This window comes from Balearica regulorum, chromosome 2 (genome assembly GCF_011004875.1).
Source record: "Balearica regulorum gibbericeps isolate bBalReg1 chromosome 2, bBalReg1.pri, whole genome shotgun sequence".
Classification (NCBI taxonomy): Eukaryota; Metazoa; Chordata; class Aves; order Gruiformes; family Gruidae; genus Balearica; species Balearica regulorum.
In genome coordinates, this window is record NC_046185.1 from 40,332,099 (window position 1) to 40,358,008 (window position 25,910).

Here is a 25,910-nt window from a genome sequence, read left to right on the forward strand (position 1 = left end):
GTGCCTGATCCACACTGACTACTCAGCTACAAATTAACCTCATTAAATCATGCAGTAGACCTATATGGTATGGATCAGTATATACAGAGCTGAATAAATGGCCCAACACAGATATCATGTGATTCTGTAGGACAGAATGTTTCATTATTCTTTTTTTAAGTTATTCTAATTTATCTGTAATGATTACATGAGAATAACTTTCATGGTGTAAAATTAAGGATGCAGAAGTTGGAAAACTCAGTGTTATCATAATCCTAATTCAGAGCCTTGAGAGTAGGCATTCAGCTTTTACACCAGACTCTTGCTTTTGATGTGCAGAAGCACACTAGATAGCTACCGTTGTGGGAATGAGCAAGGCTGTTCTTTCACTGATTTGTTGCAAAGGTTGCTTGTCATGAATATAGCTGAGGATAAAGATCATCACGCTCAGTGTGGCTAACAGCAAGAAAACTGCTTTCTGTGACATCCATAGCCAAAATGGATCTATCCCAGAGAGCAAATTCTCTTTGAGAGCTACTATTTTGTTCATAGCTTTTTGGCACCCCACATGTTATCACCAGGGTAAGTTTGCAGAAACATTGTATGTTCGCAGCTGTAGTTGTAGTCATAGAATCATAGTCATCACATAGTCATGTGTTTTGAACATATAAGTGAAGTTCAACAAGGCCAAGTGCAAGGTCCTGCACGTGGGTCGGCGCAATCCCAAGCATGACTATAGGCTGGGCAGAGAACCAATTGAAAGCAGCCCTGAGGCAAAGAACTTGGGGGTGTTGGTTGATGAGAAGCTCAACATGAGCCGGCAGTGTGCGCTTGCAGCCCAGAAAGGCAACCGTGTCCTGGGCTGCATCAAAAGAAGTGTGACCAGCAGGTCGAGGGAGGTGATCCTGCCCCTCTGCTCTGCTCTTGTGAGACCCCACCTGGAGTACTGCATCCAGCTCTGGGGGCCCCAGTACAGGAGAGACATGGAGCTGTTGGAGCGATTCCAGAGGAAGGCCATGAAGATGATCAGAGGGCTGTAGCACCTCTCATATGAGGACAGGCTGAGAGAGTTGGGATTGTTCAGCCTGGAGGAGAGAAGGCTCCGGGGAGATCTAATTGTGGCTTGCCAGTACCTGAAGGGGCCTACAGGAAAGATGGTGAGGGACTGTTTATCAGGGAGTGTAGTGGCAGGACAAGGGGTAATGGGTTCAAGCTGAAGGAGGGTCGATTTAGATCAGGTGTTAGAAATTCTTTACTGTTAGAGTGGTGAGGCACTGGAACAGGTTGCCCAGAGAGGTTGTGGAGGCCCCATCCCTGGAAGTGTTTAAGACCAGGTTGGATGAGGCTTTGGGCAATGTGGTCTAGTGGAGGGTGTCCCTGCCCCCAGCAGTGGGGTTGGAACTAGATGATCTTTGAGGTCCCTTCCAACCCAAACCATTCTATGATTCTATTCTACGATTCTATAAACTGTAATCTGAAAAACAGTGCTCTAGATGTCTTAAGTTTTATGTCCAATATTAAGGGATGCCTAGGACAATTTTGGTCTTATGCTAGCCATGTCTCAGCTTCTTAGAGGTAAATTAAATTTAAAATATCACCTAATCTCGATTCATGTACTGAAGCACTTGGAAGCAATGGGAACAAACATCAGGAAATAAGGAATTCTGTGGTAGATAGACTTTTTGGATGTTTTGAGCACCTTGTGCATTGACAAAAATGAAAGAAATGTAAAATAAATCAACTGCTGCTGAAAGACTGTGTAGAACAATAGCAAGTGATCATGTTATTAAAAAAATATATCACTCTTTAAAATAGCAGTAAAATAAAAGTAGCACATGTATTTTTAGTTCTGGGCATTTCTTAACTCTCTGGAGTTTTACATTACAACCATAGTATAACTCACTGGTAGTTCAGGACTATTCATATATAGTACTTGAGCACAGCACATTCGTATAGTTCACAGATATATCTAGACTGATCTGTGTGGACAGATAACACACGCAACGGTAATCATTCCACAGTGCTGGTATATTAGCATTAAAAAACCTGTTTCTCTGGGATATTACTAACTATCCTGCATAGCCAGTTATTTGCATTGCATTAGGCTTTCACAGCGCAATCAAGTTAACGCATCTCAGTGTAGCAGAGGTGGTGGGTTGTAGCATCTGTGTTGACCACAGCCACTGGAGCTTATCACTTGTTGTCATAAGAAACTCCCAGTAAGCTGAAACCTCAGATGGTGGCAATGGCTAAGACGTTAGACACACTGTCTTCTGCTGATTTTGTTATGGTTGGAGAGCAAACCTTAAACCCTAAGATTTATCAAAGTAACCCTATGCCAGACTGATATGCTTATTTCTCAGTTGAAAATACACTTCTCACCACTGCCATGCATTAGTCACACTTCCTGTTCATTGCATTGCTGTAGAATCACAGAAGGGTTGAGGTGGGAGGGACCTCTGGAGACTGCCTAGTCCAACCCCTTGCTCAAAACATGGTGAACTAGAGCAGGTTGCTCAGGACTATGTCCAGTCATGTTTTGAATCCCTCTGAGGATAGAGACTCTACCGCCTCTCCAGGCAACCTGTTCCAGTGTACAGTAAAAAAGTTTTTTCTTATGTTTAAATGGAATTTCCTGTATTTCAATCTGTGTCCGTTGCCTCTTTGCCTTTCGCTGGATACCGTTGAGAAGAACCTACCTCTGTCTTCTTCAATCCTCCCATCAGGTATTTATATACATTGATAAGATCCCCCTGAGCCTTCTCTTCTCCAGGCTGAGCTTCCCCTTGTATGTCAGATGCTCCAATCCCTTAATCACCTTTATAGCCCTTCACTAGAATTGCTCCGGTATGTCCATGTCTCTCTCATAGTATGTAGCACAGAACTGGACCCAGCACTCAAGGCATCTCACCAACTCTGAGTAGAGGGGAAGGGTAGCCTCCCTCAACCTGCTGCCAAAGCTCTCCCTAATGCAGCCTTAGAGGCTGTTGATGGTCTTTGCTGCAAGCCCACATTGCTGACTCATGTGCAAATTGTTGTCTGAGGACCCCATGGTCTTTTTCTGGGAAGCTGCTTTCCAGACAGTCGTCCACCAGCTTGTATTGGTGCATGGGGTTATTCCTCCCCAGTGCAGAACTTTGCACTTCTCTGTTGAACATCATAAGATTCCCGTTTGCTCCTTTCTCCAGCCTGCCAAGGTCCCTATGAATGGTAGCAAAAAAAAATGTAGTGTATCAACCATTACTCTCCGATTTTCTATCTCCTGCAAACTTGCTGAGGGGGATGCAGTCTGTCCCATCACCTGTGTCATTTGTGAAGCTATTAAACAATGTTGGACCCAGTATCAAGCCCTGGGGTATACCTCTGATGAGTGGCCTCCAGCTGGACTTTGTGCCTTGGATCGCAACTCTTTGAGCCTGGCTGAACTGCTAGTTTTCAATCCACCTCACTGTCAGCTTACGTAGTTTCTATTTCATCAGTTTGTCAGTGCGGATGTTTATGGAAGACAGTGTTGAAGTCTTACTAAAGTTGAGATAAATGATATCCACTAATCTCCCCTCATCCACCAATCTAGACATCTCACCAGAGAAAGCTGGTTAAGTACAATTTCTCCTTCATAAATCCATGCTGACTGCTCCCAGTCACCTTTTCCTTCATGTGTTTGTGTCACAAAAGAGTGGAATGCATGTCACTCAAAAGAGAGAAAGAGCAATATGTTTTATTGAGGTAAAATAGTAATTCAACACAGTTCAATAAATTTGATGGAATTTAACAAATTTTAACAGTGGTTTGCCAAAGTTCAATAAGTTTGGCAAGGTTCACCTTATTAATTACTGCATGGAAGAAACATACAAAGGAAAATTGAGTTCGAATCAAGTTAGAATGATTCACACAGAGCCTAAAGACACAAAGGGTAAGGAAGACCCTCTCAATGAGTCACGAGGTTCAGAGTGGACTCCTTTGCCTTCTAAACTGCTGATGGAGCTTAGGTATGGCCAGGTCCAATCTTAGTCTCAGACATGGTCAATGGTTTATGTCTAATGGAGTTATCTATACAAAGTTTATAATAATTAATATTTAATAGCTACATGGATTAGTAATGTTTCATTAGTATTAATTCAGCATGCAACCAGTCACTTACCAAAGATCTGCCATTGATAAAAGGTCTCTGCCTCAAGGAGCAACCTTGAGATGCGTCCCAGCTCAAGGGGAGATCACCACCATGCAACCACACTGCCTAGCAGGGAGAGCTCAAAAAAGGATCACTTAGGCTGCCATATTTGTGGAATAAAGTGATTGGCTCGTAGTCAAATTACATGTGATGGGGAAGGTATGCATGAGACTCCTTGTACCCACAACTTTCTTTGTTCCGTGATAAATGAGTCTTGGAAAAGCCACATGCTATTCATGTGCTAATCACATGATCGGTGTTCCAAGCTCATAAGCATTAATCCTCACTCTGTCACTCTACTCCTTTGTGGGTTTTCAGAGAATGGATTGAAACTAGAGGAGTTCTTGGCCCGGCTACAACTCAGGCCTTTACCTTCTTTGGAGCCGTACCAAACTACTGCTAGTTTGGTTAAGGGCTTGAGTACATCCATCACCGTTTGAAAATGGTTTCCAGGATTATTTGGTCCATCACTTTCCCAGGGAATGAGGTGACACTGACTAGCTTATAGCCTATATATATATATATATTTCATTCTCAGATCCTCCTCCTTGCCCTTCTTGAAGATAGGAACATCATTTGCTTTCTATGAGTCCTCAGGGACTTCTGCTGTTTACCATGACCTTTCAAAGATTATTGAGAGTGGATTCACAACACACCATCCAACTCCCTCAGCACTCATGAGTGTCTCCCATCAGGACCCATGGACCAGTTAGTTGAGTTTGTTTAAATGTTCCCTAACCTGATCCTTCTCCACTGAGGGTAAGTCATCTTTGCTCCAGTCTTTTCCACTGGTCTTAGGTGCCTGGGATTCCTGAAGGTCAGTCATACCAGTAAAGATCGAGGCAAAGGTGACATGTAGTGCCTCAGCCTTTGTCATCAGATCTCCTGCCATATTTAGCAGCAGGCCCATGTTTTCCCTAGACTTCCTTTTACTGCTGATGTATTTGTAGAAACCTTTCTTGTTGCCCTTCACTTCCATCTCCAGATTCAACACCAGGAGAGCTTTGACTTTCCTAACGTGATCCCTGCGTGCTCAGAGAGTGTCTCTACAGTCTTCCTGGGTGACCTGACCCTACTTCCACCTCTTTTATGCTTCCTTTTTGTTTCAATTTTTTCTGGGTCTCCATGCTTGCTGCACATGGAGATGAACCATTCTTGAGCTTGGACGAGGTGATCCTTGAAAATCAACCAGCCCTCTTCTCTCCAGCACTGTATCTCATGGGATTTTTTCCTAGCAGATACCTGAATAAGCCAAAGTCTGCTCTCCTGAAGCTGTAGGTGATAATCCTGCTTTTTGCCTTTGTCCCTCCTCTCGTGATCCTGAACTTCACCATCCCATGGTTGTTCCAGCCAAGGCTGACAGTGACCTTCACAACCCAGTTGTCATCTGAGAGCGGCTAGTCAGTCTGACTAACACGGGCCTTGTGTCTCCTGTGGTCCATCCTTTTAAATGATAAGAGTGTCTGTAAGCCCTTCCATAGGAAGGAAAGTATTTTTATGACTGTAGATAGGAGATAATTATTTTCAGGTTGCAATAGGAATACTATTTTAAACAAAATGAAAAATATGCATTTTTAACATGCACACACCTGGATGCACCCCCCAAGACATGTTTTTTGCAGTATTGAATGCCTTTAGGATATGAGAAAGTGCAATTGTTGCTGAGACTCTAAGAAAAGGTGACTGCGCTTTTAGCCCATTATCAAGGATGAGATGTAATGAAATCCTGAGCTCCTATAGCAGTATGGTTGTGAAGCTGAACGTGTTAAAGGCCTCTCTCTCTTCTTGCAGATCAAATATTCTATCATGCATCCGGGGACACATGTCTGGCCACACACAGGGCCCACCAATTGTCGGCTAAGGATGCATTTGGGCTTGGTTATACCTAAGGAAGGCTGCAGAATTCGGTGTGCCCAAGAGAACAGGTATGGTTTGGGGGTGAAAAGGCTGAAAAGGGGGTGGGACTGCATGTAATTTAAAAAAAAAAAAGACGACAAAAAAAAGGGTGTTTTACTGATCAGGAGGTGTAATATATTTCATTAAACAGGCAATTTTGCACCCTAACTCTTGGTACAAACATATAAACATCATTTGTCAGACAATGCCAGAAGAATCTTGGGAGACAAAGCTGTTCTTCTCTGCTATAGCATGGAAATAACGATGAGTTTAGTCCATGAAGTCTCTCTGTGTTTACTTTTATAATGCCAGTCCAATATACTTGCCAACAGAGTATGTTTATTTGTTTTGATTTTTTTTCCTTAGAATTCTTTGCTTATTCAGCCAAAGCTGAGACTAAGCTATACCTCCTTTTCACCACCATAACAGAATACTCCTGTATTTCTGTAGAAGCTTCCTTCCTAGCTACTGTTATTTGTTATAATTCAGTTTAAAATACTCCAATCAAAGTTAATTTGAAGATGAACATATCTATGAAGTGTTTGGCCCAATGAGTTACACAGGTAGCAAATTTCTTTAAAGTGCATTATAAGTAAGAATTCTTACCCCTTAGGGAAAAATTACGCTGACTTGAGGACCAGTTTTGCCTCTACGCTGTGTAAAAAAACAAAATAAAGTGTAACAGTTATACATTTACAATCAGGGCGTATACTGCCCTGGGAAATATGAGCAAGTGTGATAGGTTTTTACATACTATTAAACACCGACTGAAAAATACAGTATTAACTATATTGCTTTTTGCTTACAGACTTAATTTTTTGAGACTTATGTGAAATTGTAATGATGTTTGATATCTATATGTATATTTTGGAAGATTCTGTTTCTTATCTGCAACAAGCATTAATTTTGAAATCTTTTCATGGTAGTAATATACAGATATATTTGATATTGCCACTGCTGTCTGCATGACTGCAATGTGTACCAAAGATATTTTTCAGAACATTTGAAAACAACTACAACAAGAAATGCTTAGCATTTTTGAGGATAGAAGTATCCAACTGTTAATAACAGAAAATGTTGTCACTATAGGCTCCTGCCAACATACAGCTTATTTAATAATCTATCACAGTCAGTGTTACAATCTACACTACCTACGTCTAGGTAGTGACGGATGTTTGCTTCCAGCATGCCAATCCAATATCCAAAATAAGCTTAAGATAGACATTTGGATGGGAGGGAGAGGTAGACAATGGGCTTAGAGGACTAATACAGAGATGTGGAGTCTCTTTACTTTAGGACAGTATCGTGAATTCAGATTGGTGGTGACTGAATGGCATTAGCTCTTTAGTGGTCGCTGTGAACAAACTGGTGGTTTTGATCTGCTGCCAAGAGAGCAGGTGTCCACAGCTCACTTACAGCATGCACTCTTCTTTGTCTTAACCTGAACAGAAGGGATAGTGGTGTGGAAAATGAACTTAATGACCTCCTACTTGGTAGAAACAGTCCCTCAAAGTCAAGAGTGGAGAAATGCCTGGTTGCTGTTGCTGGTATGCTGCAGACTGAGCACTTCGGTGTCCAAGCTCCTGAACGTGGCTCAGTCTTACGCATCGGACTTGCTCATTTGAAATGTGAAATATTCAAGAGCTGACTACAGCCCGTGCTGGAATGTGTTAACCTTCATTGCTTTTGGCAAGAGCTCTACATTCAAAATCAAAGGCAGGATTTTCCCTGAAAGCATTGAGAGTGTGTCTACTGATGGCAATGAAAGGGTTTTTTTTTTACTTCCCCTCCCACATGGAAGAGGAGGTGGGTGAACCACTGTGAAAGTGGACAGTGCCAGGAGGAAATCCTACCTTGGGCATTTTCAGTTTCTCCCTCCTGGTGGTTCAGAGCAGTGGTAAACCAGTGGTTTCAAATAGGAGACCTGGGTCAAATATGAAGGTTAGCATACCAGGGTCAGGTCTTTTCTGGCCTCCTGTCCCCCTGCTCTGTGTACGAGAGAACAGAAACAACAACAATTTTGTGCCCAGTTACCTTTGTGCCACCCAATGTGGGTGTTTAGAGGGGCAATGTTAGTATGCAACTTATTCTTTGATGGACAGACAACTCAGCTCTGTCTAGCACTTGCAGAAGAGTCTTTCTGTAGCTGTTAGGAGCTACTACACCTCATTGGTATTCAGTACAGCTATAGTAATTTTATGTCATTGCCATTTTGAAGTCCAAGCTCTGTAAAGTGTAGGGTACAATGCACAAAAATGTTAGGTAAATAATATCTAGTTATCAAAATCAAACATCTCTGTCACACAAGGTAATCGTGTTTTGAAATGAAGGTACAGAATTACAGTCTTATGCAGAAGCCAGTCCAAGATCTCACCTGTAACAGGTGACACTAGAGCTGTGCAGGTGATGGCGAAACTATTCCAAAGTGGCTCAGCACCAGACCAGAATAACACTGTGTCCCTGTGTCGCACTGTGAAGTGTTTCTCACACCGTGAAGGCTTCTAGAAAATGTTTATTTGCATGCTAATGGTGGGGTTTGTAGTCTATTTAAAATGGGCTAATAGTTCTGTCAACTTTATGACTTTTTCTTTGTTGTGCAAAACAGCCCAGCTCATTATGATGCAAATGACAGATCCTGGGTTTTAACCTCTGAAGCTACTTCATCTGGGTGCTTGGAGTTTTTTATTGTCCTTAACTGAGCTGCACTTGCAGGCTATTTAAGGCAGGATTTTTCAGGCTTGGTTTAATTTTTAAAACCAAAACCAACCCAACCCAACAACCCCCTTCACCCTCAAGGAAAAAAGCCAAAACAAAATACCCCCCCCAAAAAAATCCTAAAATCAAATCCCCCACCCCCACCAAATCACAAAAAGCCCCACCCCACGCTTCCAAAAAACCCCCACAAAGTCGGCTTGATTTTTTTTTTTACCACATTGTATCATTGCAAGTGATTGACTCCAATTGACTTGATTAATAGCAATGTAACTTTAGTGCGGTAGCAGGGTCATCTATATGACATAAAACATTTTTGTTATAAGATAACTGATGTGGTAGCAGAAAAAACTCATGATCATAGCTGAAACCTGCAAAAGGCTAATTATCTGGGCCTTCAAGGCTGATGTCTGTGTGCAAGCCAGTGTGAATTTTTTACTATGTTATGCTTTCTGGTTTATCTACTCTTGCTTAAAATATGTTTTGATGATCATTTTAGTTGAAATGATCCAATCTCAATTTCCATTTCTCTTCAGAACATTACAGCACAACCCCATACATTTTGATGGTTAATTTTTGCTTTTGTTAAATTAAAAATACTGAGATGACTTGGGAGTCTAAATTTCATTTTTACTCTGTTTTTGAAAAAAAGGAGTTGTTTTCTCTGTGAATGAACACAGTTGAATAAGCTAAGCAATATATTTCCATCTTTGTTGGCAAGATCTTTGTTTCTTTACCATCGCTACCGTTCATAGTTCTTAATTCCCTTTAAGGACATCCATCCACTTGGACTGCTTCAGCTCCTAAGGGATCCTGTCAAAAAAAAATTGATTATGTGGTCATTGTAGAGTGGCTTTAGGAGGTAACACTTCTTTGACCATTATTGACTCCACTGACTTATTCATCCAGTCTCACCTGAAGGGATATAATCAGGTGCATGCTTTTGTGCTGCTACAATGCAAAATAAATTTGCTTTGCTCATACCAGTGCCTGACTTTACAATAGACAAACCATGTAATACATAATCAGCTACTGTGTCTAAATGCAGTGGGTAAGATTGAGATCTGAGGGGCAGTGACAGATGACTAGCACAGTGACTTTTTGACATGTGACATTAGCAGTAGTGGTCTCTGATCAGTTGCTGATTTTTTTGCGGTTTCAGGACTGCATTTAACCAGGCATTAAACCTCTATTCAAAATTCTGAATCCAGATCTCAGCAGGCTGAAGAAGTCAGCTGAAACTTCTTGAAGTTCAACAAAGCAAATGCAAAACCCTGCAACTGATAACAGATTGACACTTTGCAACAATACAGACTGGGTGATGACTGGATAGAAAGCCGCTTTGAAGAAAAGGACTTAAGGGTCCTAGGAGATGAGTTGAACATGAGTCATAATGTGCTCACATCTTGATGATGGCTAGCTATGTAGTGGACTGTGTTAGTAAGTGTGTAGGAAGCAGTTTGAGGGAAGCAATTTTTTCCCTCTCTTCTGCACTAAAGACACCACCTCTGGAGTACTGTCTCCAGTTTTGGGGCTCTTCAGTACAGAAAAAGTCATTGATAAACTAGTGGGACTCCAGTGGATGATTAAAAAGATGATTAGGAGACAGTAGCATGCAGCACATGAGGAGAAGATCAGAGGGCTGGTTTGGAGTCTGAAAGAAAGAAGGCTAAAGGGGAGCCTAGTTACTATCTTCAACTACTAATGGGTGACTGTGCAGAAGACAGTGCCAGACTCTTTTTGGAGGTGAGCAGTTATAGAATGAGAGGTAATGAGAGGACACAAGTGACAGGGAAGGAAATTTTATCTAGATAGAAGGAAATTTGCATAATGAGGTTGGTGAAACACTGGAGGAGATGGTGGAATATACCTGGTTGTAGGCACTCAAAAATCCACTGGTTGACAACCTGAGATACTTCATCTAACCTCAAAGTTGGATCTAACTTTGCAGTAAGCCTTGCTCTGAGCAGAGGCTTAGACCAGATGCCCTTCAAGGTTTCTTGCAACCTAAATTATTCTGTGATTGTATCTTTCATAAAATTGACAGGAACACCAATTCTTCTGACAATTAATATCTCCCTTCTACATTGCCTCTTGCCATTGCTTTTAAATCTGGTAATTTTTCAAATGACGGTGGTGCTCAAAACCAAGCCACTTTGAATAAATTGTGCAAATCCCTTTTTCTACCTAACAAAGATACAGCTCTTGGAAACGTATCACTGTTAAAACTTGGCTCTTCCATGCCGTAATGAACACTCACCCAGGGTACTTACCTCCCTTCTGTCATGTGCTCTGCCTAAGCACTACTTGGCAGGCAGAGGGGCTTTAAGTTATATGGTCTCATCCTTTCAGTACAGCTTTAACAGTATATTAACCCAGTGTATGCAACGGCATTGCAACCTTCCTCTGAAGAAAAATCTTCAGGCTCTGTGCTTTGAATGGATTTATGGGAAAAAACTGTTAATATCTCTGAAATTTTAAGCATGATCAGGGCCTAATTCTGTTGTTCTGATTTTTAGAAAAAGCCGATTGATTTAATGTCATTTGTTTTCAAAGCATATGACCATATTACTGGTCATTCCCTCAGTTTCCATCACCCATTATGTATGTATCTGATTAAAAAAGAAGAATTGATTACTACACCAGTATTATACCTGCTCCCTGCTTATTGGACTCAACTCATTAAAAATATATAAATAAATATTGTAAGTGTCTGAATGTGTATGTGGGCATAACTATGCAGAGTGAGGGGAAAATTCCCTCAGTGATATGAACATCCATTAGACTGACCTTTCTGTAGTTTATTTCAGTTAAAACTCTGATACTCCAATCTCTTTATATTGGGTAGTGAAATCCTGACTGTGCAATATATACTGTTTAAATCATTCTCGTATGTCAAAGAGCATCTTCAGAGCTGATATATAGCTTGCCTGCTCCACAGCACTTCAAATACTACACTAAATTATGTTATTTTTTGTGTTGCAGAACCTGGGAAGAAGGGAAAGTTCTTATATTTGATGACTCTTTTGAACATGAAGTATGGCAGGATGCTGAAAATTATCGCCTGATATTCATTGTGGATGTGTGGCACCCTGAGTTAACAGCACAACAGAGACGCACCCTTCCTGCTATTTAAGGGGTTCCTTCTGATGTTAAGAGCATAGGAGCTGTAACCCCTTTGGAGTATGCCATTGGGACTAATTTATCCAACGTACGAAGACTACAAGTATTGTAAGGGTTAGAAGAGATAAAGATGACATTCTACAATCACAGAGGACTTGATTTAAAAAAAGGAAAAAAAAAGAAGAAAAGGAAAAAAAAAAGCCATGTTTTCGTTTCATACTGATACAGCACTGATAGATATTGTTTTTCAGGCTGCAGGTTTGAATATACAAATCTTGTCAGCCAAAGTCAATAGGTCTGGATTTTCAAACTGAGGAATGTGCAGATGTTTTTGCCATGCCTGTATCATGTGTACAAAACCGGTCAGTCACCTGCTTGACCACGTTCAGGCACAAGATTGTGATTCTGTATCCAGGAAATACTGCCCAGGCTTTTATCTGGGAAACAACATGTAAGATATTTACAAACATGTGCACACAACCAACTTTGAAAATCAGTATGCAGTTGTAATGTTAGCTGCTTTAGGCATAGATCGTGTCCTTATGTAATCAACTGTAGATAATGTGAATGGGTTATGTGTTTTTTGTATTTTTTTCTACCTGAGTAACTGTATTTTTCTAGCATAATTATGAACAAATCTTCTTTAATCAACCACTATTTTTTAAAAAAATGAGATATATATATAAATGCATTTTTAGCTATCAGCAAAAGGAAAACACTATATATGAACAGAATTCATTTTTGCCAAGTGTGGCCTTCTCTTGCCTTCCTGGAAATGCAAACAGAACCTTGCATAATCAGCTACTTAGTGAAGCTTTGTTCTTCTAAAACAAAATAGTTAGCAGGAAGCCTTCAGTTTGATAATGTGATTTGGGAAGATGTTGAGCAAATGTGACATCTATAGGCTCAGATCGTCAAGTGCTTGACAGTTCTTAGGATTATGTGGTGAACTGCTGTTTCTCCTATCGTTACAAAGGCTTGTGTTGCAATATCCATTTTCTACCCAGCAAGCGTCTGGGGCACCTCCTTCCAGGGGCTCCTTCTAGGCTGCCCTTGGGTGGTCATTCAGCAGAAAAAAAATATGAATAATTTCTTGTGCTTTGGGCAGAAGGACAAGGTCTGACTTGGTTTCCTGCCAGAATGTAGAGTAGACAAAGAGCTTCAGGTTATTAACTTGCATTAACTTCTGCTGCCAGCGTCCTACAGAGTGCTAGAATGATCCTTTAATTGAACTAATGGTGTTTTCCTTGTCTTGAAATGCATGACACAATGCTGAAGTAGTCTTATCCTAGTACTGTTTACAGTATACTCTGTATTCGCCATATAGAATTTACTGTATGGTAAAAAGGCCTTCTTTTCAAGAGAGAAAACTGATTGGATGTTTAATCAGTTGGCTGATCTTTGAGTTCTGTACTGTTTGATGGGAGATGGAGAGTGCAGGACCTTCCGCTATTAACTTCTGAGAACACTAACAGGAAAGAGAGACCTGAGGTTATACTGATGGTGATTATGGCTGGCTGGCCTGCAAAACCAGCTGGGTGTGGATAGGTGCGCTAGGATGCTCAGGGCTCGTCAAGAGCAGTGGCGTCATTACCGAGGGTTGCGAGACAAAAACACTAAGCAAGGAGACATTGAGATTACTAAGTCTCCACGGCTTTGGCTTTGTTGTCCAAAAGACACTGAACAGTCATCTGTTTGTGCAATGCTCAGTGGTTTTGTACTGCAGAGACCGCATCATGGTACCTAAGCATCGTGACCAGAACGCCACATTTGTTGGAAGTAAAATACAGATAAGAGCTTTGCATTCCCATAAACTGAATACTTTTCTGATTTTGTATTTTACTAGGTAATTGAATCTTGTAATGCCATGTAACACATGGTGATTGCACCATAAATTAGTATAACCAGTTTCTGGAGGTGTGCACTTTAATTTCCTTTCTGACTATTAAACTGATAAACCCTCTTTGATCAAGTGTCAGTTTTAGACGGCGATGATAATTAGGATTTAATGTGTTGTCTGTATCAAAACTAACATTGAGACTATATACAATATACAAGAAAGTAACAATTTGCAGTTAATCATCGTGAAAACTGAAAAGATTTATAAGTTTTATGCTTAAGAAAATATAAAAACATTTTTGGAGAGCTTTAGGAGAATCATGTGCAAAACTGGAAATAAGGTACTCGTTATTGTGGGGGGTCATAGTAAAAAAGGATTTAAAAATCTCCTGGTAGTTGTTTAATCAGAGGCTGTATTTTGTATCTCTGTAAAGTGATCAAACAGTACAAATTATAAACTATTTTGTAATTCTGTAAAATAAAGACATAGTTTGTCAGGAAGAAATCAAGAACTGTTTAAACCCAAATTTGTGGTTTAGGAATATTGTTATTAATGTTGCATTTTAGTTTCTATACCTCAGAGTAAATACTAAAGGACTGGTAAACCTTTGGAGCTTTATTTGTAAAAATCCATGCCGTCCTTCAGATTGTTTCATTGTTCCTTTAAAGTCTCATACTTTTGATTACAAATGATTTTATCTATTGGCAAATAGATAAAAGTAATCTATCTAAGGTGTGCGAGTGCCGGAGTAGCACTGTTTATTAAATTGTGTAGTGACGTATTGGCCATTTAAAATCTTAAGTGCCTTGAATATGACAAGGTGTATTACAAATAGCTCCTGCAACACTGAAGTCAAGCTACTCTGTGCCTACCTGTCAAAGAGCTGAGAGCATATTTTTTTGTTAGGCGCAACTGGATTAGCTATATACATGGGGGGGGGGAATATATACACAGCAAACTACAGAAATTATGCAGTGAATAAGTGGTATATTATTTTAGGTATTCCTGTTTGCCAACTGGTATTTCTTCTTGAAAAAGTTTTTTTAATGTTGGAATGTTGGAAGAAGTGAATGGAAATGGTTTTTAAAGGGACAACCATTGCAATTTAAATATTTTTTTTTCTTTAGATTTATTTACAGAGGGAAATGACAGAGAAAGGCGATATAGTCTCTTGTTTATAAGGCAGTACGTACTTGTCACGCTGTTAGGAGGTCAATTCCTTCCTGCCTGTAGTTACTTTGCTTGCAAACACAGTGTCTGTATAAGATCCTGCAGTTAAATACAGGCATCGTACAGTTATATACAAGACATTATATGTATTTATTCATGTCACAGCTAAAGAAAATAAATAATTCTAATCTTCTGCAAGGTTTAATCCTCAAGGACTAGATTTCGGTGATATTTGCACTTCTTGGGCAGAACAAGTCCTACTTGAATGAACAGTGATTGTAACAGGTCATCACAAAGATTCAATGACAGTGGAGGTAAGTGTATTAACAGAGAAAAATTGTAAACCAAAGTATTTTTTCATTAATGCTGCAGTATAATAGCCAATGTCTGTCTTTTTTTGTCTGTTTGGTTTTTTACTTTCTGCTTTAAGAAAGTTCTCTGTGACAAATCCAAATGCCTGTGAGTCTTTATGAGCCCAGGGAAGGGAAGGGAGCTGTGTCCTGTTACCACGAGTTGGCATCCTAGTTTTCTGTAATAGGTGGTAATGCCGGAGGAGGGGATGGAAGAAATCCCAAAGATAAACGGGCTCAGTTGTCTTATTTGTTTAATGTTCCTGCAAGCTTCTTTTTGTGACTCCTGTATTGCCTTGCTGGGACTATCCACTGCCTTAAAGACTCGCTCTCTATCACGGAGGCCAGGCTTTGTATCAATGACACGCTGCTGCAGAAGAAGGTTAGTCTGAATGAGGCTATTCTGTACAAACAGTAGGAGGTAAATCCCAGGTGTGTTGATAGGATCTGGCAGGATGTCCTTTCTGCCCTGTGCGGGCATGAAATGTTGTTGTAGATAAAGGCAGTATTTTGTTACTCCGTCTGTTAGGGCTGACCATGTCCAGCTGAACTAGATCATCACTTCAGCGTATCACTTATGAATTCAGTGGATGTTCCAGAGGCACATTAAAAACTCTTGTGTCCATTATCATCTCATTTTATATATATGGTTTACATTGCTACCTTTGATATGTTGTTGCCAGCCGCTTGTTCTAGTAAATTGTCAATGTATGGCAGTTTAATTAAAGACTAAAGGTGTGTACAGTGGTTGTAACCATTTTAGGAAATAAAGTCACTGCACATACAATTTGGTAACGTTCATTCTTTTATTTCTTTAATCCGGTTGCTGTTTCAATGAAGGGATGGGACTCTCTTTGCAGTTAGAGCAAACAGAGAAATAACAAACTGATCTTTGGCATTTCAGTTCTTCTATTCTTTCACATTTCCTTCTAGCAGAAGCTTGTACTGAATAATTAATTCTAGGTTTTCCTTTTTTATTTTATCCATGGCCTGCATCTGCAATCAGTGTACCCTTCTGGCTACACCTTTCACTGACTGCAGGAGGGAAGGGGGTAAATGGCTCTTCAGAGCTTTCGTTTGCTGTTGTGACCTAAATGAAATGGATTCAACCATTAATCACTGGTGAATGTGTCCAATGGGTCTCCCTACCACACCCCCGCCTTCACACATGCGCACACACACGTGCACACACACATATCTAATAGGCTCCCGAGTTGCCTGTGGAAAAACACATCGTTAAAATTAAATAATTGCATTTCAAATTGTGTGCGTCTGTTGCCCACACAGCACATTTCACTTAGCTGACAGTTTTATAAGGGCTTCAAAAGTTAAGAGTAATTTTTGCTTGATACTGAAATAAGGGAACCCCCCTATAAGCAGCATGGATGAGGCAGTCACAAAGTATCATGTTGAGTGGCATTATGCTGGCACCGATGTTTTTTCTTTTCTTTTTTTAATGCAAAAATCCTTCTGTAAAACTGAGCACCCTGTAGATGCTACTGTTTCTGCCCTCTGAGCCAGATTAAACTGCTCATTACAGTGCAAAGTTTAAATTTGAGATGTTTTTCTTTAACACACATTTAACCTTTGCTTCTATGAAATCGAGCATCCCTGCCGGAGGCTTCAAGAAAACTTCTACTGACACACCCTAGTTTCTTTGAACAGAGAATGCAGTCCCATAATTTCCAGTATTTTAATGTCATAAGTAAAAAAAAAAAAAAAAAAAATTTCTTTGTATATGGACAGCCAATAGAAATTTCTCAGTTTTTGTTCAGCGTTGGCCGCACGGACAGATGGCTGGTGAGACTTGTTACTTGCTCAGGAAACATGAAGGACTTGTTCTCAAGCAAAACGCGTGCGCGTGTGTGTGTGGTGTGCTCTGTGGGTTTCTGGTAGGGTGGAAGTCTGTTAATGGATCTGTGTGTGTTGGGCACGCGGGAGCTCAGTCCAGGGCCAGCAGCGGTTGGGTGTTCTCGCTTTCCCCCTGGTCTTCATGTTTCAGCGTGCCAGCTTCCACCACAGACTGGGACCTGAAAGCAAGAAGACACGCATGCTAATGAAGGCTGCTGCAGGAGCACTCACCTTCCTGGAGTCCCTCTGCTTCATTTCATGATTTTTCTTTTGTCCGTTTTCACTTTTATGGCTTTTTATTTCTTTTCTGTGGAATGCATAAGGAATTTGAGAAGCATTCCTTTGAATATGAACAGGGATGTGACTCATTGCATGACTCAAATGCTTTCAAAATATTTAGTGCCTAGCTACTATCCATAATGCTGAACGCACTCACCATCTTAAAGGCCTGATCCTGAGATGCCATGAGATATGTTGGTCCTTAACATCTTCCTAGGCAAAACTGCTTGTGCCACTGCTTGCTGGAATGCTTTGCACAAGCAAAGTCATTTGTACAAGTGCTTGCACAAGTGAGTCTTGCTTGTTACAAATCTTGAGAAAGACAAGTAGATATAACACATTTTACTGACTTAGGAGCTTAAGGGGCAGAAGTTCCATGAGTTAGTTACCCAAGATCAATGAAGAAGCCAGAACTAATATGACCACAAGGGACCTTCTGGTGTGCCCAGTCCTGCAATTTATCTTTATCTCCTTGTCTACACCCTTGAAGGAGATCTATACAAGGCTAGTCCATTTTTAAATTCATTTCTGTCTTCAAGGTGGGAAGGATAGTTTATTCTTTGCTGCTAATAGACAAAATAAAACCCATGTAAAAAATGCATAAACACTAGAGAAAGTGGAGCATCATGATTTTTTACAGTGACAAAAGCTGAATGGGCTTAAACTGGTGGGAAGCTTCAAGACACTTTCATTTTCTGAGGTCTGTGTGCTCCAGCATTTGCTCACTGAGCTATGAAAGGAGGAACTGATGAGTTTATTGTTACAGAGATTTGTTATCCTCCGTTTTCTCTGGTTTGGTCTAGGATTTGCCTCCCAGTTTGGAACGGGCAATGAGCTTCAGAGCAAAATCACTCTGTGCATTGGGAACTTTTAAAAAGGGAACTTGTTCAAAAGTAGGATTAGAATCATCCAGCCCCAGCATTTCCATACTGCATAGCAGCATTTTAAAGAGCCAGCTTTCTCATGGATAGTTTTAGAATTGGGGGGTAGCTCTCATTCCCTACAGGACGTGTTTGTAGTTCCCCATTGTTCATTCTGGTAACCTCAGTTTAAGCCTTAGCTATTTCATGAGATTAGCTATCACTTCTCTTTTGATACGAATCATTAATAAATTGCATTCTTTAGTACTGCAGCACTTAATCAGGGCTGAATACCTTAACTGTGAATAACTTGTGTGATTATTTTTCTTATTCTTATACCTGGAGCTTTCATTAAAGCATAATAAAAAATTTTCATTTAAAAAAACATAATTTCTAAAGAGAGATAAAAACCTTGAGGTTTATGCCAAAATTTTCAAAGAAAATATGTTTGCTCAAACATTTTCACTGTATATTTTTTACAATAATGTCACATGCATAATGTTTATGACTACATTTTAATATAGAAAAGCAGCTGATTCAGGATATTATGCAAAATGTCAACTGACATATTTCCAGCATATGGCAGCAAAAACCAATCATGTGGCTTCCAAACTGATACAGAATGGATTGAAATCATATCACCAGTTTTTTATTTTCTTTTCTGGACTACCAGATTAAATTATTATTAAATAATACCTAACTAATACTTGTCAGCAATGTTTTGTTTTCTGTCTGACCCACTGCCCTAAGATGAATACAAAAAAGTCGCAGATCCATTGCAGCATTTGCCAGCATACAGCAGAAAGTTTCTGCTCTAAGTCTAATGTGAAAAATCTCACAATTTTGCCTTTTGTGATTGCTGCTGATTATCTTTGCCCTCATCACAGGAAAAAAAAAGAAAAATTATTCTTGCATCTCTAACAGCAAGATACCCCATACTGGTACTCAAATGCACACCAGGCTGGGAGCAACGTAATCCCACATTCTGTATGCAGGTTCCATGCTGCTGCTCTTTACACAGAGCCAAAATAGCCAGAGCATTAAGCAAATGCATTGCAGCCCACCTGACCTCCAATTTCAAGATGCCAAATGATTCAAATGCTATGTCCAGCCATTCTGAAAAACATGAAGTATCTGAGATTTTAGTATCTGCAAGCTCTGCAGCAACAGTAATCTCTTTCTCTTTTCTTTTTCTGCTAGAAGCTGTTTAGCCCCCTATCCTAAAATAAGCAGTTTGGTTACCTATCTGAAGGGCACGGTAATGATTTGAACAATCATCTCTATTTTCTAAAACACCACAACAAAGGACTTGCTGTTGTGTTTGGATTTCCATTTTCCAAATGCATCCATTTTTCATTTGCTGAAAAATGTTTCCAGTTTTGTTTTTAAATTAAACAAAATGTAAATTTAAATTTTAAATAAATTTTATGTAGAAAAAAAAGAAAATTACTCAATTCTCAAAAAGATTCTAAAATACTTGTTTCATATTCTTCATTTATGGTAAATATTAAAACATAAAAGCTCAGAAAAGCATTTTGGCAATATATATCAATGGAGATCACAATCTAATGTAACAACTCAGCGTGAGAGCTATGTTTTCCTGTCCCAGAACACCCTGGAATATTTCTTTCGTAGCTATACTTTACTTAATGACAGAGAAAAGACGATTTGCAATAGGCCACCATTGCAGAAAACATTTTCAGCTGACCAGCAACTACTTTTTATGGTTGTAGAAATTGATATAAGACAAATTCTATTTGAAAAAAATGCACTCTACAGGTTGGTTTCATCTTGCTTTTGTGTGCCTAACATATTCAGGAAAGCAGTCATATCCTAGGTATGTGCAAGCTTGCACACTATTTAGGGCTTTTTGTATGCTGACTGTAGTATTGAACCTAGGGCTAAGACTAGTTATTGTTTTAAAAGTACTGCTGCCTGTTTTAACTACATTAACATTTTCTTCACAGGACTTTACAATCACATTTCAAATTTTTAAGAAGAATCTGATTGTGGTTCTTGAAAGGTGTTTGGGTATCTAGCTCCACTTTAATCTATCTTATTGAAAACTAAATTGCAGTCAGGCACCCAAGTACCTTTGTCCTGACTAGTCCTTGTAATTTGTAATCATCTTTGCATTAAAATCATCAAAAAACCTTCTTGCACAACACTTTAAGCTATTTTGATGTAAAATCATAAATGAGCACTACAGAACTTTCCTTCTTTGGCAAGCTTGTTTAAGCTTTGGTCCTGTGGATGCTGTTCTGTTGGTACCCTATGGCAAGCAGAAGTTCATGGCACCAGACAACAGCATTTTTATTTTGCTGCCTTTCCATATCAACGTGTATAAATACCTGATGAGGTGGACCAGAGAACATGAAGCCAGACTCATCTCGGTGATACCCAGTGACAGGAGAAGAGGCAACAGGCACAAATTGAAATACAGGAACTTCCATTTTAACGTCAGAACAAATGCTTTTACTGTGGGAGCGGACAAACACTGGAACAAGCTGTCCAGAGGGGTTGTGGAGTCTTCATCCTGAGAGCTATTCAAAATCCAGCTGCACGCAATCCTGGGCAACCCGTTCTAGCTGACCCAGAGCAGGGGATGGTACTTAGGGACATGGTTTAGTGGTGGACTTGGCAGTGCTAGGTTAACAGTTGGACTTCATGATCTTAAAGGCCTTTGCCAACCTAAATGATTCCGTGATCTCCAGAGGTCCCTTTCTTAACCTTTTTGTGCTTCTGTGCTCACAGAACCATCCCAATTCATGTTGCTCTATCCTGACAGGGCAATGGTTTCCTTTCAAAGTTCATTATGTCTTTGGGGTGTCAACTTTGATAGTGCGGATGACATTCAGCTGCTAAATGTAGACACCTACTGCCATTTAAGGCACCTTAGGGTATCAGTGACAACCTTCCATGGCTCCCTGTTATGACCCAGGATTTATAGAAGACTTACAGAGGACTTATGTTCTCCTGGCGTAATGGAGGCCAAAAGGACATCACAGTGCCTAAAATCATACATGATGCCTATATTTAGGCAGCAGAGCCTAATCCGTGCTGTTGTTTCTGCAGGATGAATGCAACTAGTTTGTAATGTTCAAAACATGCCCAAGTCATTTTGACCGGGGCCAGATATGAAGCAATCATCTGAGCAGGAAACAGTTAATTGCCTTGGCCTTCTCCTCATATCACTACATTTTAGTCACTTGTGTTGTGATTCGTCTCACCATCAGATATCTATGGTCACTCTGTGCTATAAATGGCAGAGACATTCTGAGACAGACCTGAGAATAGACATTCTCAGGGTGCAATTCATCTGACCTGTTCTAAACATATTGTCATATCATATGATTCATGGATTACCTACATTCAGGTCCCTATTCTGAGTTGTCATCTGTTAACACCGGGGGGACAGGTTCCATGATTTATGAGGCAATGTTTCCTACATATCATAGCCACAGCTGCCTCACACTGTATTACCTTCAATACTCACCTGAAATGTGGCATGTGTTCTGTGTGTGTGCAACTTTGAATTATAAATGAGTATACTTGAAATCAAAGCCTTCTGGCTTTCCTCCTTTCTCAGATAAAAACCCTCAGTAACCAGTTTGGAAGATGCTTGGTTATGGAGGATCTGGTTGAGTTAAAATTTAACACACGTAGACAACTGTTTGTATCACACAGATAGGTTACTGTGTAAGGCCTGGAGCTGGCAGATCCCATGTTTATCTTTCTTTAACGTGATACATGCAGGAGACTTAGCTCCTGTAAAAGTACAATGATGTGATCACTGTGGGCTGGGAGCTAAGTCTGAAGTAATGAAACAGACAAGTCAATGCCCGTAGACTTTTCTAAGGTAGTTTCTCAGGCTATTTAACCTTGCTTAAGAGAGTAAAATGAAAATGGAAAGAGAAATGAATTCTCAGTCTCACTTCTGAAGTGAAGGTACCATTTGAGTGTGCTCCATTTAAGGCGTCAATCAAACCCCCCATGGTTGTTTTAGTTCAGCAAGAATATTTGGAAGTCTGGAAAATCAACACTATCCAGCTGTTTCTCCAGCAGGTCAGCCGTATATTTCAAATGACAGCATGGCATAGGTATGTAAATCAATATCTAAGAGAGCAGATGGCTTTATGTGTGTGTGGTCATTTTAATGCAACTACCTCAAATTCAGTCAAAAACCATGTAAGAAAACTGGATGAAGGTCTTCTAGCTGTACTGATTTCAGAAGGTTCTTGTCAGAGTACAGCTGGAGTGAATCAGCTCACAAGAACTGACATCTGTTGGGTATCACTTTTGTTTCCCATAAAAAAAATAAAATACTAAAATCCTGCACTGAGCTAACAGGAACTGCCAGAGTATCACGGCATGCTCGCGTTAAAAGACATCTTCCAATTCTCTGATCCCTCATTTTATGCTTTTTATCCCAGTGATGCTGATGTGCTGCAGCCCACAGTAGCAAAGACATATTACTTTTGTGCTGGGCTTCCTTTGGAGGGTTTTGTGGAGCAAGGAGGAGGGTGGCATGTTTTTTCCCCAAGTGCAGGAGGCTTCAAGCTCTGAGTGACACACTGCAGCAAATCAATCAGATCATATTGTGTGACTCTATTCATCTACCTCTCACTTCACATCTGCTCATTTACCTCTACTTCCCTTCCCATTTCACCAGCACGTCAGGGCTGTTCATCTCCCAATTATTCATTCCCTTTAGAGAACACAATAAGCATTTTTTTAAAATCATACCCATGAATTTTTGTATTGACAAGGTCTGAGGGGCATTTCTTTTTCTGCCTTCCTCTCTCCCCGTCAGATTGCAGAAGAGGGTACAGCACCCCAAGAGTGTGCTCTGCAACACACCTCAAGAGTATGTCTTCTTCAGGTGGGAAAAACAACGATTTTTTTCAGCCAGTATTACAGAAACAATGCAGATGTGCAGGTGTGAAGTAACTGTGGTAAAAGGTACTCTTTTAGTATTTAAAGCACTTGAAAATGAAATGCATGGGGAAGGCGCCTTGGAAGATGCAGGTGGTGCAGGCAGATGCAGGCAAGCTCTGCTCAGCAGTGCACAGCTCCAGCGCAGAAGCCATGAAATGTGGTGCTCTGCCCAGGCTAATAAGCCCTGCTGAAATCTCTTGCTAATGCAGCTCTGCAGCTTCTGCACTTGTGCTGGCGCACAGCTCTGCATTAAGACAGGGCAGTGCCATGCTGCAGAGACCTGCCCGGAGGAACAGCTTTGATACACCAACTGCAGCATTTCAAAGAGATGAACTAGCATCCGTGTTTAGGGACACAGCTGAACTGGTTAAATGGTCCACCAATGTGGTGAGTCAGGGGGCAAAGGAGCATGAAAACTCTGGGTTAACCTTACTGCCAGCCCAGTGCTTAGCCCACAGGGCACCGGTGACAAGCTTCTGCGCTTCCCAAACAGGAGCTGGTTTGTGGGCACCGTGGCAGCAGTCACCACCTTTCTCACTTGTGGTTAGCGCATCCTAGAGAGTGATCTCTGAGTAGTGCCTTGGCACATCTAAGCCAGGGGCAACCATGCCCCAGATCTGTGCTTAACTGCTTGTGTGAAGAAGTCTCTGCAAATGCATCTACAGCTCCAAATAATAGGCGACTGCCACAGAGTGAGCCCCAGCACAAGACCCCTCGTCCTCCTTGAGCCCACCAGCAATCTCCATGCCCCTCTTCTCCCAACAGCTGCCCCCAGCTACTTCTGCCCTCCGGAAACGCTGGGCACAGCTCACTGCAGGGTCTGCAGCAAAGAGCGGTAGGGATGACACTGCAGTAGGGATGACACTGCACTGCATTTGGCTCTGACCACAGCCCGGCTGGCTGTGCACCCTGTCACAACCCGTCCCTTAGCTCACACCCCAGGGGATGCAGCGCATACCCTTTGGCACTTCCTGTAAAAACAGCTCTCTGGTGGGCTGTCACACAGCTCTCAGCCTACTGCAGACACTGAACTATGAAAACATATGGAAATGCTTTAGTATTTGGCATGGCACATGCAGTCTTATGCCTTAAGGCCACTGAGACCTAGAGGAGAGCAAGAACCAGGCACTGCGCAGGGCACATCATAGAATCATAGAATGGTTAGGGTTGGAAGGGACCTCAAAGATCATCTAGTTCCAACCCCCCTGCTGCAGACAGGGACACCCTCCACTAGACCACATTGCCCAAAGCCTCATCCAACCTGGTCTTAAACAATTCCAGGGAGTGGAACCTCTCTTGGTTCCATATCCACAACCTCTCTGGGCAACCTGTTCCAGTGCCTCACCACTCTAACAGTGAAGAACGTCTTTCTAACATCTAATCTAAATTGACCCTCCTTCAGCTTGAACCCATTACCCCTTGTCCTGTCACTACACTCCCTGATAAACAGTCCCTCACCATCTTTCCTGTAGGCCCCTTCAGGTACTGGTAAGCCACAATTAGATCTCCCCAGAGCCTTCTCTTCTCCAGGCTGAACAACCCCAACTCTCTCAGCCTGTCCTCATAGGAGAGGTGCTCCAGGCCTCTGATCAGCTTCATGGCCTTCCTCTGGACTCACTCCAACAACTCCATGTCTCACAAGAGTGGAGCAGAGGGGCAGGATCACCTCCCTTGACCTGCTGGTCACACCTCTTTTGATGCAGCCCAGGATACGGTTGCCTTTCTGGGCTGCAAGTGCACACTGCCGGCTCATGTTGAGCTTCTCATCAATCAGTACCCCCAAGTCCTTCTCCTCGGGGCTGCTTTCAATCGGTTCTCTGCCCAGCCTGTAGTTGTGCTTGGGATTGCCCTGACCCACGTCCAGGATCTTGCACTTGGCCTTGTTGAACTTCATGTGGTTCGCACGGGTCCACCTCTCCAGCCTGTCAAGGTCCCTCTGGATGGCATCCCTTCCCTCCAGCATGTCGACCACACCACACAGCTTGGTGTTGTCGGCAAACTTGCTGAGGGTGCACTCGCTCCCACTGTCCATGTCACCAACAAAGATGTTAAACAGTGCTGGTCCCAGTACCGACCCCTGAGGAACACCACTCGTCACTTTTCTCCACTTGGACATTGAGCTGTTGACCACTACTCTTTGAGTGCGATCATCCAGCCAATTCCTTGTCCACCGCGTGGTCCATCCATTGAATCCATGTCTCTCCAATTTAGAGACAAGGATGTCGTGCAGGACAGTGTCAAATGCAGCCAGACTCCTCTAACAGAGGCTATCCCTGAGCAATACAGACAGGCTGTGTCACCAACCTTGGAATTAGGGTGCACACCTTGGTCTTTTTTTCATTTATCAGCATGGATGTGCCTGATATCTCCTCCTCCTAAGTGCTTCTGACTTTCTGTGTGAAGATCTTGCCTCGGTCACATCCAAAGTCCAAGGCAGGGGAAAGGCGTGGGTGGGAGTTGTCCACTTCATTTCCTCTCCCTGATATAGACTGACCCCTCTACACACCTTTTTTTCCAATAGAAGGAATAGGAGCACCTGCTTAAGACAGGATTTCCTGGAAGATCCTTAATCCCCTGGGATGCAATATGTCACCCATCAAAAGGTAAGCCTAGTCACGAGGCCAAATAAAGATGACACTGCAGCAGCAGTCAGCAGCAATTTACAGCAGATTCGGCAGGAGCTGCTAAAAAGTGTGTAGGATATGATATCCAAAGAAAAGATAGTGCAAGTAATGGCCAAG

At 41.4% G+C, this 25,910-nt stretch overlaps 2 protein-coding genes across 13 annotated transcripts in view; one reads left to right on the forward strand and one right to left on the reverse strand.

Moving 5' to 3' along the window:
- ASPH (aspartate beta-hydroxylase) overlaps positions 1-12,082 on the forward strand; it is a 112,405-nt gene extending 100,323 nt beyond the window's left edge. For 9 of the 12 annotated variants that reach the window (XM_075744003.1, XM_075744013.1, XM_075744005.1 and 6 more), the window contains 2 exons: positions 5,942-6,075; positions 11,744-12,082. In XM_075744003.1, coding sequence (XP_075600118.1) covers positions 5,942-6,075; positions 11,744-11,894 — 285 coding nt within the window. In that variant the 3' untranslated portion in view covers positions 11,895-12,082. The remainder of the gene's footprint in view (positions 1-5,941; positions 6,076-11,743) is intronic. The other 3 variants (XM_075744002.1, XM_075744014.1, XM_075744007.1) reach the window with 2 other exon arrangements.
- Positions 12,083-16,910: 4,828 nt separating this feature from the next.
- Positions 16,911-25,910, reverse strand: part of CLVS1 (clavesin 1) — a 109,650-nt gene continuing 100,650 nt past the window's right edge. Inside the window, exon 6 of the mRNA XM_075744018.1 lies at positions 16,911-17,271. Coding sequence (XP_075600133.1) covers positions 17,184-17,271 — 88 coding nt within the window. The 3' untranslated portion in view covers positions 16,911-17,183. The remainder of the gene's footprint in view (positions 17,272-25,910) is intronic.